Source organism: Urocampus carinirostris, chromosome 19 (genome assembly GCF_059441175.1).
Source record: "Urocampus carinirostris isolate Australia breed hairy pipefish chromosome 19, RoL_Ucar_1.0, whole genome shotgun sequence".
Lineage (NCBI taxonomy): Eukaryota > Metazoa > Chordata > Actinopteri > Syngnathiformes > Syngnathidae > Urocampus > Urocampus carinirostris.
Window position 1 is genome coordinate 12,889,898 of NC_142367.1, and position 14,448 is coordinate 12,904,345.

At 42.2% G+C, this 14,448-nt stretch overlaps 1 protein-coding gene, 1 long non-coding RNA gene and 1 other non-coding gene across 3 annotated transcripts in view; 1 reads left to right on the top strand and 2 right to left on the bottom strand.

The window, feature by feature from the left end:
* On the bottom strand, nucleotides 1–13,727 carry fbxw10 (F-box and WD repeat domain containing 10). Its single transcript, XM_088324122.1, has 11 exons — nucleotides 13,013–13,727; nucleotides 10,764–10,937; nucleotides 10,529–10,659; nucleotides 9,432–9,533; nucleotides 7,781–7,887; nucleotides 7,511–7,714; nucleotides 7,320–7,441; nucleotides 5,177–5,474; nucleotides 4,954–5,115; nucleotides 3,344–3,519; nucleotides 1–1,592 (listed from the first exon to the last, which is right to left on the bottom strand). Exons 1-11 carry the CDS (start codon nucleotides 13,491–13,493, stop codon nucleotides 1,363–1,365), a joined length of 2,187 nt encoding a protein of 728 aa, XP_088180248.1. The 5' UTR covers nucleotides 13,494–13,727; the 3' UTR covers nucleotides 1–1,362.
* The window catches only part of LOC148347362 (uncharacterized), a 19,460-nt gene continuing 18,038 nt past the window's right edge, over nucleotides 13,027–14,448 (top strand). The window contains exon 1 of the long non-coding RNA XR_015848119.1: nucleotides 13,027–13,260. This is a non-coding gene — a long non-coding RNA (uncharacterized LOC148347362). The remainder of the gene's footprint in view (nucleotides 13,261–14,448) is intronic.
* Nucleotides 13,687–13,757, bottom strand: trnag-ccc (transfer RNA glycine (anticodon CCC)). Its single transcript has one exon. It is a non-coding gene; the product is annotated as a tRNA-Gly (tRNA).

The window sequence follows — 14,448 nt, forward strand, 5'->3', positions numbered from 1 at the left end:
GACAATAGGAATTATTTAATGAGTATTGCCGGACAAAATACAATTAACATCATATGGTTCGGATATATTTTAGGACAGCAGAGAAGGTTTTGCAGGCCTTGACAGCCCACCACTCCTAGTTTGTGTTGCTTTGAGTAAATAGGTAGTTTTAAGGTTGATTCTTGCTGAGTAAGGGGAATTGCATTTCTTGATAAGGGTTTGTTTTATTTTTGTGTAGTTTGTAGGCAAAACTTGTCACTGATTACTAAATTGTAGGACTTTTTTTAGGCTATGCTAGGCTAATTGGTCCAGAATTGTGTTTAACGTTAACAGAGTTTCGTTTGGCAAAGGAGTTTGTATATATTAATTTTTGGGGGGTCATAAGGCCTTACCTGTCAATTCCACCAAAAAATACAAATCTTGAGCCTTCTTTTGTTTTTTTGGCCCTCCTAATTTGTTGTTCCGGTGTTGTTATTGCAACGTTGAGGCCACCTGGGGGAGGGGGCAGGGTGTTGCACCCACCCAGAAGAGGGGCACATCCCCCTGATCCTCAACTCTAATGACGCCCCTGAGCGAGCAGGCCAAGAGGGCACCGTGCCTGGGGGGTGTAAGGTCACCCGATCCCTCTAATGATGACTCGGCTTCTTCCAGCTGGTTGAGAACTTTCTTTCCAGTCGAGGTTTTAATACATACAAATTATTTCGGAATTTAAGTTTTTTAATTACTTTAATTCAACTACCCACAAAAATCGGACATTTCAGTTAAGAGCTTGAATGTCAAATTATCAAGTAAACCGCATGTTTCTTGGGGAAAACCAATGAGTCATTTTTCAAGCGTACAACACTGACATCTAGCGGTCAGTTGCTATGGCTTACTCTCCTCTTCAATTTTCTGGACCACCAGTAAAATAGCTGTGGCCGACTGGGGACAGAGGCTTTCCCACTCTAGTGCAAAGGTTGGCAAACTACATCCCACGGGCCAAAAGATTGAATCCAACCCCAAGACAAAGCTGAGAGAAGCAAAAGATAAAAATAAGCCTCATAGAGTCAGTTAATGACTCGCAGTTTTTAATATGTCCACACGCCAAAGCTAAACACCACCATCCGCAATTTATAAATATACCACAGTTGTATATGCTGACTACCATTGATCAACCAGAGAACATTTGAGGGGGAAAAAAATGTCAATGTTATTTGACCCTAAATAGAAAAGTCACGGACAACACAGTGCCATCTAGTGGTCAAATATGACACCTTGGGGATTTAACTCTAGTAAAATAACCAGTTAAACTGATTGGCCTATCCGTAGCAACATGATAACGGAATCCCATTATGACAGGCTCTATCTACAGTATATCTAAAAGTGTTTTGGTAATAAAACTGATCACATAGTATTCCTGCTCTTGGACGGATCTTTAAGCAGATGCGGCAACCTACTGGTCAGTTTTTGAGCGAGGGGCCGCTGAGGGTTCGGGACAGACGTCAATGGCCGTCGGCGGTGGCAGTGAAGCGGACTGTTTTCCGAGTGTAAACTGCTGAACTGATCCATGCGCCTCATTTGCTGGCCGGGCTCGGGAGTTATGGGATGGAGGAAGCTCCGGAAGTGCTGGGCAACTGCCAGGAATCGACAAATAAAAATGATCGGTATCAACGATAGCAGATGTCAGTATCAGCTTCCTTATAGTGTCCGTTTGTGAAGAATGTAAAGTTACGAATGATAAGTTCCGATAAAATAAACACAACGTTAATTCAAATACTATGATTTTCTTGTTGCAGAAGCAAGAACATTGTATGTAGTAATAGTATCGGTATGTGATTTCGGTATCGATGACTTGATTGAGAAAATTAGTAGGAAAAATTGTGGTATTGAAAATCCCTTGACGAAACAAAGCAGTATTGGTATCAATGGGAAAAGTTGTGGTATTGAACATTTCTAAACAAAGAAGTCACAGTATTGTAAAGAAAAGGTACCGGTCTCTGTTACAGTTTAAATCTGGTGGTATTGATATTGAATGTCCTCGGAAAAAATGTATCGCTCTGAAAAAATGTAGCATTGAACATCCATAGAGAGTATTGGTACCAGGATAAAAAAATTCTCGGTGAAACAGCCCCGGACAAAAGTTTTTGCTATCTGTATCTGTCTGAAAAATGTAATACTTAACATCCCTAAAATGTATCAGTATTGATACCAGTCTCAAAAAATGTGGTAGCAATCATTCCTGAACAAAATCAGTATCTGTATCAGACTGTACACTGTAGTGTGGAATAACCCTTGGCAAAATGTATCAGTTTTCATATCAGTATCAAAATTTGTTGTATCAATTATCCCGAGTCAAAAAGTATTTATCATCCATAGACAAAAGGTATTGGTATCAGTCTGGGAAAAAATGTGATATTGAAAATTACTGGACAAATACGTATCAGTGTCCTTATCGGTCTGAAAAAAAGTATTGATCAATGTCTGACAAAAAGGATTGGTATGAGTCCGAAAAATTGTAATATTGAACATCCATAGACAAAGGGTATCAGTACTGGTATTGGACTTTAAATGTGTTATTGAAACATCCCTGGACAAAAGTTATCGGTATCTCTATCAGTCTGAAAATGTGGTATTAAACATCCCTTGACGAAATGTATCGATATTAGTATCAGTCTGGAAAAAATGTGTGAATAATCATCCCTAGACAAAAGTATCAGTCTGAAAAAACATGGAAGCTATCATTCCTGGATAAAGATTATCAGTACCTGTATCAGACTGAAAACTGGTATGAAACATCCTTTGGCAAAAAAAACGTATCAGCATAAAATATTGTGGTATTGATCATCCCTTGCCAAAAGGAATTGGAATCAGTCTGAAAAACGTCTGATTGAACATCCATAGACAAAAAGATTGGTGTCTGTATCGGTCTGAAAAATTGTGGTATTGATCATCCCCAGACAAAAAGTAGCGGTATCAGTCTGAAAAAAAACACCAAACATCCATAGACAAAGGGTATCGATATTAGTATCAGCCTGGAAAAAAAATGTGGCAGCAATCATCCCTGGATGAAAGGTATCAGTATTGTATCAGGCTGAAAACTGTGATATGAAACAATCCCTTGCAGTAAGTATTGGTATTATTAACAGTATGAAAATTGTGGTATCGATTATACCTTGAAAAAAGGTATCTGAAAAAACTGAGATATTTAACATCCGAAGACAAAAAAGTATTGTGTCTGCATTAGTCTGAAAAGACGTATTGATCATCGCCGGACAAAAAGTATCAGTGTCACCCTGAAAATACGTGATATTTAACATGCCTAGATAGAAGGTATCGGTCTAAAGGAAATCTAGTATCGAGCTTCGGCGTGAAACCGATGACTAACCTTGCTCTCTTGCCACATTTTTTGCCCTGGCAGAGCTAACCCGGGGAGGGTCCGGTTTCGGCGGCGTGCAGCTTGCGGCCAAACCGGAAGCGACTTCGTCCGCCGGCTCGTCGTAATCCCAGAAGACTTTTGCAAACTGGTAAAGTTTCACGCAGGAAGTGGCATTGACTAAAATGCTGCGGAGGAGGAAGCAGAATTTCAAAATAAAAAGCATTCAATGCTAGGCTGAGTCAAGTAGACTGTTTAGCTTTGGTAAAACGTTTTTTGACACTGATGGGCGTGGCTCACTTGTTCTTGTTGAATTTATGCTATATATCATGCTAGGCTGTATTGACTAGTATACTTCTGAAATTACTGAATTGTAGCATTTTCACTAAGCTATACTAGGTTTGTTGGACGCAAGTTTGTCGGCAAAATTTGTCGTTGAATCACTAAAATTGTAGCACCATTTTAAGCTACGCTAGGCTAATTGGTCCAGTAATGTGTTTAACTTTAACAGGGCTTTGTTTGGTAAAGGACACAATTCCTTGGCAAAACGTTTCAGCTAATCACTAATTTGTAGCATTTTTGCTAGGCTAATGAGTCAAGTGGATTGTTTGGCTTTGGCAGTCCAGTTTTTGACAGAGGGCACGAGTTTGTAGACAAAATATGGCGCGAATTACAAAAATTGTAGCACTTTAACTAGGCTATGCTAGGCTAATTAGTCTAGTGATGTTTTTTACTTGAATGTAGCTTTGTTTAGCTAAGGACACAATGCCTAGCAAATACTTGTCGGCACATTGCGATATTGTAGCCTTTTTGCTAAGCTAATACGTCAAGTACATTGTTTAGCGTTGGTAGTACAGGCAGAGGTGTAAAACTTATTTTACTTCAGGGGCCACACAATAGAACAAAAATTCTCTCGGGGGCCGGACTAGAAGATTAGAGAGAAAGATATAAAGAGAAAAAGAGAAAGGGAGAAAGAGAGAGTGAGAGAGAAAATAGAAAAAGAGAGTGTGAAAAACAAAAGAGATAAAAAGAGAAATAGTGAGAGAGGGGGGAAGAAAGATAAAGAATGAAATCCAAGGAGAAATAGAGCGAAGGAGAGAAAAGAGAAAGAGAGACGGGGAGACAGAGAAGGGGAAAGCAAGAGAGAAAGAGAGAAAAGAGAGGGAAAAGGAAAAAAGGAAGAGAGCAAAAGAAGGTAAAAAGATACAGAGAGAAAGAGACAAAGTGGAACAAAGAAGGAGAAAAAGAGAGTAAAAGAGAGAGAAATAGAGAGTGAGAATAAATGGGAGGAAGAGAGAGCGAGAGAAAGAGAGAGAGCAAGAAATACAAGTAGAGCCTTTGTGAGAGGCACCTGGCATTGGCAACATCAAGTGGATACATTTCAACCTGCAGCTTGTTTTTCTCTTGCGCTTCTCTGAGCGTTGTCTCGCGGGCCGGATTCAATCCCGTAGCGGGCCTGATCCGGCCCGCGGGCTGCCTGTTTGTCACCCCTGGTCTAAGGACACAATGCCTTGCAACAAAACTTGTCGGCTAATCACCGAATTGTAGCATTTTGCTAAGCGAGTGAGTCAAGCAGGTTGAGTAGCTTTGTTGTTTTAATGGTGCCGATGGACGTGGCTAACTTGTTTTCGCAGAAATGCAGGGACAGCATTCTCCCGGTCGTCTCCGCCTCCACCAGAATGGTCCTCAGACAGTCCCCAGTCAGGAAGTTGAAGATCCGAATCTTCCCGTCCACGCAGCCCGTCACCACCCGCAGGTAAGCCAGCGTCAGGGATTTGACCTCCCTGCGGAAACGTCCATTGTCCTCATCGGTTCTCAGCCATCCGGCGACTCCTGCCGACTTACTTGGGGTGACTGACTTTCATGAGGCAACCTTTGGTCTCGCATCGGCTGCTCCAGGCCATGACCAGACCGTTGGTGTCGGCCGACAGGAGGTGCCACTCGTCCACGAACATGCAACGGACTGCGCTGTTGTGGGCGTCGATCACCCGCAGGAGAGCCGCGTTCTCGGCGTCCCACAGTTTGACCACCCCTCGATCGCAACTGCTGAAGACGGCCGTGGCGTTGATTTTGACACAACGCACCGAGCTTCGGTGCTTGAAGTTGAAGTCTTCCAGGTGCTTCTCCGTTTGGAGGCTCCACACTGGACACAGTACAACGACAAATTGCATTCCGGCGAGCTAGCGCTAGGCTAACCAGGTGTTGGTCTGATTTTCTCAATAGCAAACATTTGAAAAACTGCACAAATAGATGATATTTGGTACGTTGCGTGAAGATTAACTCTTCCTGGGGTTTCTCCGTTTGGAGACTCCACACTAGAACAGTACGACATATTGCATTCCGTCGTGCTAGCGCTAGGCTAACCAAGTGTTGGTTTAGTTTTCTCAGTTTGAGGTCCGGTTTACGATACCAAACATTTGAAAAAAAGCACAATCGACATTAAGTGGTGCTACAGCTCCTGTTATTTGGTACGTTGCGAGAAGATCAACTCTTCCAGGGGTTTCTCCGTGTGGAGACTCCACACTGGACACAGTTGTCATGATTGCTGATTCGGGGCACCTGCGACTGCCCCATTGGCGCCAACAGCCCTGGTCGCTGATTGGCTCCCTGACTCTTTTTAAACCCCTGTCTTCCAAGAGGAAGCTGTTAGACCGTTTGCGAACCTATGCTCTCAGCTAGGCAAACTTTGCACTATCTGACATTATCCTGCTCTGTTTTTTTCCTGCCTGATACCTGTTGCTGACCTGTTTCTGGACCCGTTTCTGCTTTCGCTCCGCCGTATAACTGAATTTAAATGAATTTCTTGCTATGCTAGGCTAGGCCAGTTTCCAACCACTGTGAAGCAGCACAGTAATTAATTGCCAAGCTGCATTGTGGGAAAATATCCAATTTAGGTTCCTTTGCGGTCTAGCGACAGCTATCATTTGTTTGGATCTGTTATTACCGGAAATTTAACAGCATCGACTAGTGGTGTCCTGCGGAATTGTTTACAATGAAAGTAATTTGCCTTGCCTTGAAAAAGGTAAAAAAACACTAGGCTAGGCTAACAACTAAAGTAGTAGCTGTAACAGAGCAGTGTTTGGCAAAAGACGCAAGTCATCTGCAAAATTGATCGGCTACTTGCAAAATTTTAGCATTTTAGCTAGCTCATTTGAGGTTAGCCTAATGATTCAAGTAGGCAGTTAAGCTTTAAAAGAGCAGTCGTTGGTGAAGTATTTGCCAAAACTTAATGGGTAAATACTATATGTTAGCATGTTAGCTAGGATAGCTAGGCTAATTGGTTAATTACTAAATTGTAACCATTTCGTCTAGGCTATGGTAAGGTAATGAGTCTTGTAGATTGCTGAGCTTTTTTTGCCAGAGGACACAAGTTTACTAGCAGGATTTTATACATTTGACTATAAAGGATTTTATACGATTGACTACAAAGTGCATGTAATCAGTTTAATGCAATAAAGATATACACTGACTGTGTTTTAATTCCATGTCAGGGTAGGCTGTGGGGAATACGAAACGTATTTCTGATAATAGAATTCCTATGAGTGCTGACGCAGAAGGCCAGACGCACAAGGGCAGACGTCAGGGCGCCACTGGTATGCGAAGATTGTGGAGCCCAGCCAACATGCCTTCATACGGGGAGAAGACCAACAAGAGAAAGCTAACGTTAACTGCAGATGACACATAGCCAATAGGATGTCTTTGCTTTGTTTGTTAAATGTATAAATGATCCCGGGCAACTTGGATGGTAGCGGTCTCCGATTGGGTACACTTAGGTCTGCTGGAACAATAAACATCCGCCCCCGTGTGGAATTGCCGGCTTCCTGGTAATTTCTCTCTCAAAAAACGAGCGCGCATAATTGTTGGATGAATGTAGGTCGTGTTTGGGTAATAGAGTCAGATAACTAATTCGAACAATTTGGTAAACGGTACATTTTGATAGAAAAATCCCAACATAGGCTATGATAGGCTAATGAATCAAGTCATTTACCTTTGGCAGTACAGTCTTTAGCGCCGGAAACAAGCCTATCAGCGTGGATATCAAGGCAGTTGATCATGCTGGAGTGACCGTACAACACCAGAACACATTGGTCCGTCCTCACGCTCCAACACCTGCGTGACAAAATGGCGTCTCACACCTGCTTAGCAACGCTAACCAGCCAGACGATGTAGACTCCGCACCTGATGCTAGTGTCGCAGCTAGCCGTGATGACCAGGTGACGTTCGGGGCACAGCAGCACCACGCGGATTCCGCCTACGTGGCCTTTCATTAGCCCCACTTGCTTGCTAGCCGTCCCCACGTACAGGAGACGGACGGCGCGGTCTTTGGACGCCGTGCTAAGAAGGGGGCCGCCTTTGTAGTCCACGACGCGGTGGGGGTCTTCGCTGGAAACGAACTACAGTCAGGTGTTCAGGAAATACCAAACGCGTTTAGCTAGCAAAGATGCTTACTCATCGACCAGCACGGACGTGAAATAGGCGCCGCAGTAAATGTTGCGCTCCTCCATTCGAACCGTTTTGGTTTTGATGTCGGCGTAGGCAGCTTCGAAGGGCCACATCTGTACAAAACACAGGAGGAAGTATGCTAGCTGGCTAACTGTGCTTACTTTTGGCATATTCATGCTGACTGGCTAGCAAAGCAAAAACTACATTAGCACCTTTTCATCAGGCACTCTGTTTTTAACAAAAACAACATGTGCTTGTGTTAAAAGACGAAGTAGCTAACTTTAACCGAAACGAAACTTGAATGAGACGGTAACATGTTGAGAAATTTGTAGTTCTTTTACAAAGCGGAATCTATGGCTACGTGATTAGCTACGCACTAATCATTTAGCACTCCTTTTACTTCGTATTAGACAACAGTGCCTCCTAGTGGTGAAATATTACACAGTGGGGCTTTAAGGGGAGAAAAGCGCTAGTCTAACGCATAAAGCGATAGTGTTTGTGAGTATGAAGTATGTTTAAATGGTGTTAGCTAGATAACTACGCTTTCTCTTGGCATAACAATAATAAAGCTAACAATGGCCAATTTTGCCTAAGCATACTAAACCTCTACAAAACAGACCAAAAAGAATTGTCTCTGTTTAAATTATGTTAGCTAGATAACTACGCTTTCTCTTGGCATAACAATACTAAAGCTAACAACGGCTAATTTTGCCTAAGCATACTAACCCTCTACCAAACAGACCAAAAAGAACCGTCTCTGTTTCAATCCTGCTTGCTAGCTGACCGTGCTTGCTTTCGGCATTATTATGCTTGTGCTAACAATGCCAAATGGTTGCATAATCATGCCTATTCACCAACTAACAAACTAAAGGGTAAAATGTTTGTTGAAATCATGCTAGGTGGCTAACTCTGCTTACTTCTGGAATAACCATAATAGAGTTAATAATGCTTATTTTTGTATAATCATGTTAACTTTTTCTAACCAAGCATGTTTAAATCATATTAGCAAGCTAACTATGCATACTTTCGGAATAACCACACCAGAGCTAACAATGCCTAATTACTAACATACTAAAACCTGAAGTGTCTTTTTAAATCATGCTAACTATGCTTACTTTTGGCATGATCACACACAAACTAAAGTTAGGTAGGTCTTTGTTAGAAGCATGCTTGTAAGATAACCATGTTTACTTTTCTTAAAACCATGCTGACTAGCTAACAAACTAAAAAAGTGCAGTCTCAGATAAGGTCATGCTAGCTAGATAGCTAAGTCTGCTTCATTTTGTTATAGTCATGCTAGCTAGCTAACTGCTTACGTATGGCATAAATATGTTTCATTCCTCAGTATAGTTTAGGGATAATTATGCTAGCTGGTGAACTCTGCTTTTTCCTGGCTTATCGAGCTAGTTAGCTAACAAGGCCTGAGTTTATATTTGTGAAGATTTTGCTTGCTGACTAACTATCTTAACTTAAAATAAAATGTTGACTTTTAAATTTGTCAATGCTAACCCTTTTCGGAAAAATTGTTGACGTAGATGACCGTCTTTGGCAGGAAAATGAAGAAACAAGCTGTCTTTTGTGAGGAATTCAAAAACAAATAGATTAGCATTTGCATGCTAACTTGTGAGCCAGATAGGGAATTGTTTTGAGGGCTTACGTGCGTGGACTTGACTTCTCCGCTTTCGTGGGTCTCGGCAGGGACCTCTACGTCCACCATCCTGGCATACGAAGGGCTGACCATGTGAACGCCCTTATAGCGCTGGAGAGAAAAGAAAGAGAAGAAGAGAGGAGTGAGGTGAGCAGCGGAGAGGAGAGCAAAGCAGAGGAGAAGAAAAAAGAAGAGAAGAGAATAGAGAAAAAAGAGGAGAAGGGTGATGTTTGGAGCAGAGAGGAGAAGAGAAGATAGGAGAGGAGAGGAGAAGAAAGGAGAGGAGAAGAGAGGAGAGGAGAGAGAGAAAAAAGAAAGGGGTGAGATTAGGAGAGCAGAGGAGAGAAGAGAAGAAGAGAAAAAAATGAAGAGGGGAGGGGTGAGGTTTTGAGCGGAGAGGAGAGGAGAGGGTAGGAGAAGAGAGGAGAGGAGAGAGAAAAAAAAGAGAGGGGTGAGGAGAGGAGAGAAGAGAAGAAGAGAGAAAAAAGAGAAGAGGAGAGGGGTGAGGCTTGGGGAGGAAGTGAGAGGAGGAGAGAAGAGAAGAAGAGAGAGAAGAGGAGAGGGGTGAGGTTTGGAGCGGAGAGGAGAGAAAAAAGGGAAGAGGGGTGAGGAAAGGAGAGGAACAAAGGGAAGGAACAAGACGGTAGGGGGAGGTAAGAAAATGGAAGAGAAGAGAAGGGGCGGGAGGGGAGAGGAGGTGAAGGGAAGAGAAGAGAAGAGAAGAGAAGAGAAGAGAAAAGACTATATGTCAGCAACTTATTTTACGTGTCAAAAATGTTTTAACTTTGTGATGTTCGTGTTTATTGAGTCTTATGTCTCTTAAAATAACTGCCTGCTATTGGTCGACGTCATATTAAATAATGATCCGCTAATGGTTGCGCCACGGCATTATTACAATGCAGATTAAGCAATTGGCTAAACTACCGCCCATAATGCCTTGATTTGTCTTTATTCGTCTAAACTATCTTCCAAAATAACTTTCTTTGTCTTTATTCAGAATCTTTGTGAGTTGGCAATACAAAACTATCGGGTCCTAAGGATTGCAGAGATACTGAAGGGAGAAGCAAGAAGATGATAACCATGGAATCGAAGCTTGCCATTCTCACCTTCATCATGGCCTCCACTTGCTCCTGGTAGAGTTTCCGGAAGCGCATCTCTTCCATGGTTTCGCCAGCCAGGTTCTTCCATTGCTTGCAGACTTTCATGCAGCGCTTTAGCGTAGCCTCGTCGAGCAGCCCTGACTCCACACACGACATTTTTTTTTCCTTTTGCAAATCTGACTAGCTTACGAGCTAGACCGCAACGCTGTGACCAGAAAACAAACGGTGGATGCGGACGTACCCAAAATCCTCTTGGACAGGTCAGCAGGAAGACCGCCGATGAAGTCTCGGGGTCTGCTGAGCGTTAGCAAAGATCTGGAGTAGCCCGGCGGTAGCAAAGGAAGAACGGCGGAATCGGTGGAATCTTCCCTTTTCGAAAGTTTCGTGCTGCTGCTCGTGCTCGTGCATCTGCTCCCTGAAAAATCAGCAAACGAAGTAATAATTTGAATAAATTGATCATTTGTCAATTCAACAAAAGGCTAACATTGGGGATGTGACCATAAAATTGAAATATTCTTCTATTTTTTTGCCCAGCCTTTTGCAAATAAATAAATATAAGGAAAAATGCAAAAAAAAAGAAGAAATAGAGAAAAGGGAGAAAAAGAAAAAAGTAAAAGAAAAAAGAAAACAACAAGAGAAATGAAAATAGAAAAAAGTGAAAGAAAAAAAGAAAACAAAAAGAGAATTGAAAAAAGAGAAGAAAAGAAAGGAAGGCAGGCAGGCAGGATGAAAGGAAGGAAGGGAGGGAGGAAGGAGGGAAGGTAGGAAGGATGGGAGGGAGATAGGAAGGAAGGAAGGAAGTATGGATGAGAAGGACAGATGGGAGGAAGGAAGGCAGAAAGAAACGGAGAAAGACAGGAAGGAAGGACAGATGGACGAGAGGGAGGAAGGAAAGAAAGAAAGAAAGAAAGAAAGAAAGAAAAAAAAGAAAGAAAGAAAAAAAATGAAGGCAAAACAAAGAGGAAAAAAATAAGTTAAAAAGCACACAAAAAATACAGCTGGGATAAAGGCAGGCAGGCAGGATGAAAGGAAGGAAGGGAGGAAGGAGGGAAGGATGGCAGGGAGGGAGATAGGAAGGAAGGAAGGATGGATGAGAAGAAGGACAGATGGGAGGAAGGAAGGCAGAAAGAAAGAAAGAAAGAAAGAAAGATAGAAAGAAAGAAAGAAAAAAATGAAGGCACACAAAAAGAGGAAAAAAATAAATTAAAAAGCACACAAAAAATACAGCTGGGATAAAAATAGTACACTAAAAGTGTCATGTCCAGCATGGTCGCCGTGGCGACCGGCTGGCCCCGCCCCCTTGGCACCGGCTGTAGCAGATTTCCTAATTTGCGTGTGTGCTTCTTAAGGGCGGGTTTTGGGGATTGCCGGTTGCGGGTTTATTGCATTACTTTGCATTACTCTGTTCTGTTTTGACTTGAGGAAACCAGTACTTGCCCGTTCTGAGTAAAAGCCTGTTTTGTGAGTATTCCTAGTCTGAGTTCCTGTTTGCCTGTAAACCTGTTTTTGTTTTTGTCCCTGAGTGTTGGATGACTTTTATTTCCTGGATAAAAGTAATTGATCGTTAACGCGAATGAGTTCAACCTTCCTGCCTCCGATTTGGTCTGGTCCTGTGACAAAAAGTTAGGTTTTTGGCGTAGCCGTAGCAGCAAGATGGCTCACAATCATGTCAGTTACCTTCAGATGAGGCTGCAATGAAATTCTCTCGACCTACGAGTATTTTAAAGAAAAATGCCTCTAGAAATAATAGTTTGCGTATTTTCGCTTATCATTTAAACCAATATTATTTTTTTCTTTAGTGAATGATTTTTTTACCACTATGAGACACTAAAACACACACACTGTCCCTTTAAGAGAACACATAATAAATAATAGTAGATACTGGTGTGCACAAACTATGGCTGAACTGTACATTAAGAGACATTTAGAGAATATTACTATTTTAAACACGCAAAGTGTTTACCTTCTAAAAACCAACAGATGCTGGGAAGTGTTGGGTTCAAGTTCAACTTGTTTACTAGTTTAAGAGTGGGGATTCCCAACCTCTTTTTTACAAAACCCAAATTTACTAGTCGAAGTAAAACATTCCCACAATATAACAATACAGCAATCCTATCGTGATTTTAAACACAAATTTAATGCGAAATACCAAACGAAGACAATCTTTCATATTTACTAAATGTCCCTGAACGCATCTCTGGCACTGCACTGCTCTACCCTCACAAAACTGCTGGTTTACGCCATTTCAACAAAATGAGTGCTACATCGACAAATACAGACCAAAAGAGAAGTGTTTCTATCAGTGTATGAATTGGCCATCTGTACAACACAGTAATTGAGATTTTGATGGGCAAAATGACTATCTGGTCTGCACATTATGTCTATGTAAATAACGTTTTCTTCAACATTTTCGTACCCTAATTACATAACGTCGTTACGTGTATTTCGTTACTCCCAACCCTCGTTACTTTGTGTTTGAGTTTTTCTGACCGTCCAGCTGTCGCTGAAGCCTGGTGACGGCCACGCCGATGAGATTCTTGGCCATGCTGAGAAGTTCCAGGTCGCATCGCAGCAGCAGCAGGCAAAGGTAGCGCGTCTGGACCCATTCGGGACTCCCGTCGAACCAGTCCCAGATGTCCCGGACCAGAACCGACGGCTTGGTTTTGCGGTCCAGCCTGGCGTACAACTCGGGCAAGGTTTTGCCCTTGGACGGTGCATAGCTCAGCAAGTTCCAGGAGGTGAGTCGAAGCGAGCTCTGAATGTTCTCCAGAACCGGGACGCTCCTGCAGCGCACCAGCATCCCGACCACAAAACTCCGCCTGGACTCGTCGGAGATCTTCCACAGGTTGAGGGTCGCGGGGGTACAGGGCGAGGTTTGGGGGGTTCTGGGGGCGGTAAAGAGGCAGGTCGGGCACATGCCGCACGGCCCGCTTGTTTTGGCGCACGCCGGCTGCTGGCGGGACTCGGACATTCGGCCTAGCTTGTTTTGGGCCGCGGTTGCCAGGCAACGGACGCGGAGTAATGGCGCGTGCGCAGACGTATTCGATGGAATACCTCCACTTAGTCGTCACACAGTGCACGACGTACGTAAATGACAATAAAGTTAATTGTCAAGCTAAAAAAAAAAAAAGTTTTACACTGTATTGACGTGAAAATTAAAAGCGTGCGCCGCCCGGGAATCGAACCCGGGTCGCAAGAATGGGAATCTTGCATGATACCACTACACCAGCGGCGCTGTTATCCAAGTTACCCAATAATCTAACGAAACCAATATACAATATTTCACACGATTTATAAAAGTGACTACATCCGTGTAACTTTCGGGGTAAATCAACTGTTCTCACAGTATATAGTTTCTACTATTTTATGTCATGTTTCGGTTAATAATATTTAGGCTAAATGTGTAAATAACTATCCATAAAAAATGTACAATTGGGGAATTTTGTCATGGAATCTTAGTTTTTTTTGTAAACTAAAACGGTCTAAAAGGCATATTTTATACGTAAGAATCAAACCCTTGTATAGAATTAACCATGTCATAATTACAGTGTTATTTTCCTTTCTATTTATTTATTTCATCTATTTTTTTGTTTTTTTCTACCTACAGCACTTTCTGTTCCCTTCAACGCTTTGTATTGTTGTTTAGCTGTTTCGTGCCACTTTTTTGGAATGATGCAATGATTAGCATTTAAAAAATATTTAACATGTAGATACAAATAAATAACGTCGTTATTCAAGAAACCCTAGCACATCAACATTTTTTCCCCTGAATTTAGATTGTTTACATTAATTTAGTTTGACTAATATTAGAAGACGCGTGTAATATTTAACATTTATAAAGTTATTCAAAAGCCCTTCACGCTTCTACTTTCAATATTATTGTGAATAGACATAATATTTATACCTGAAATAAGTTCTGTTCACAG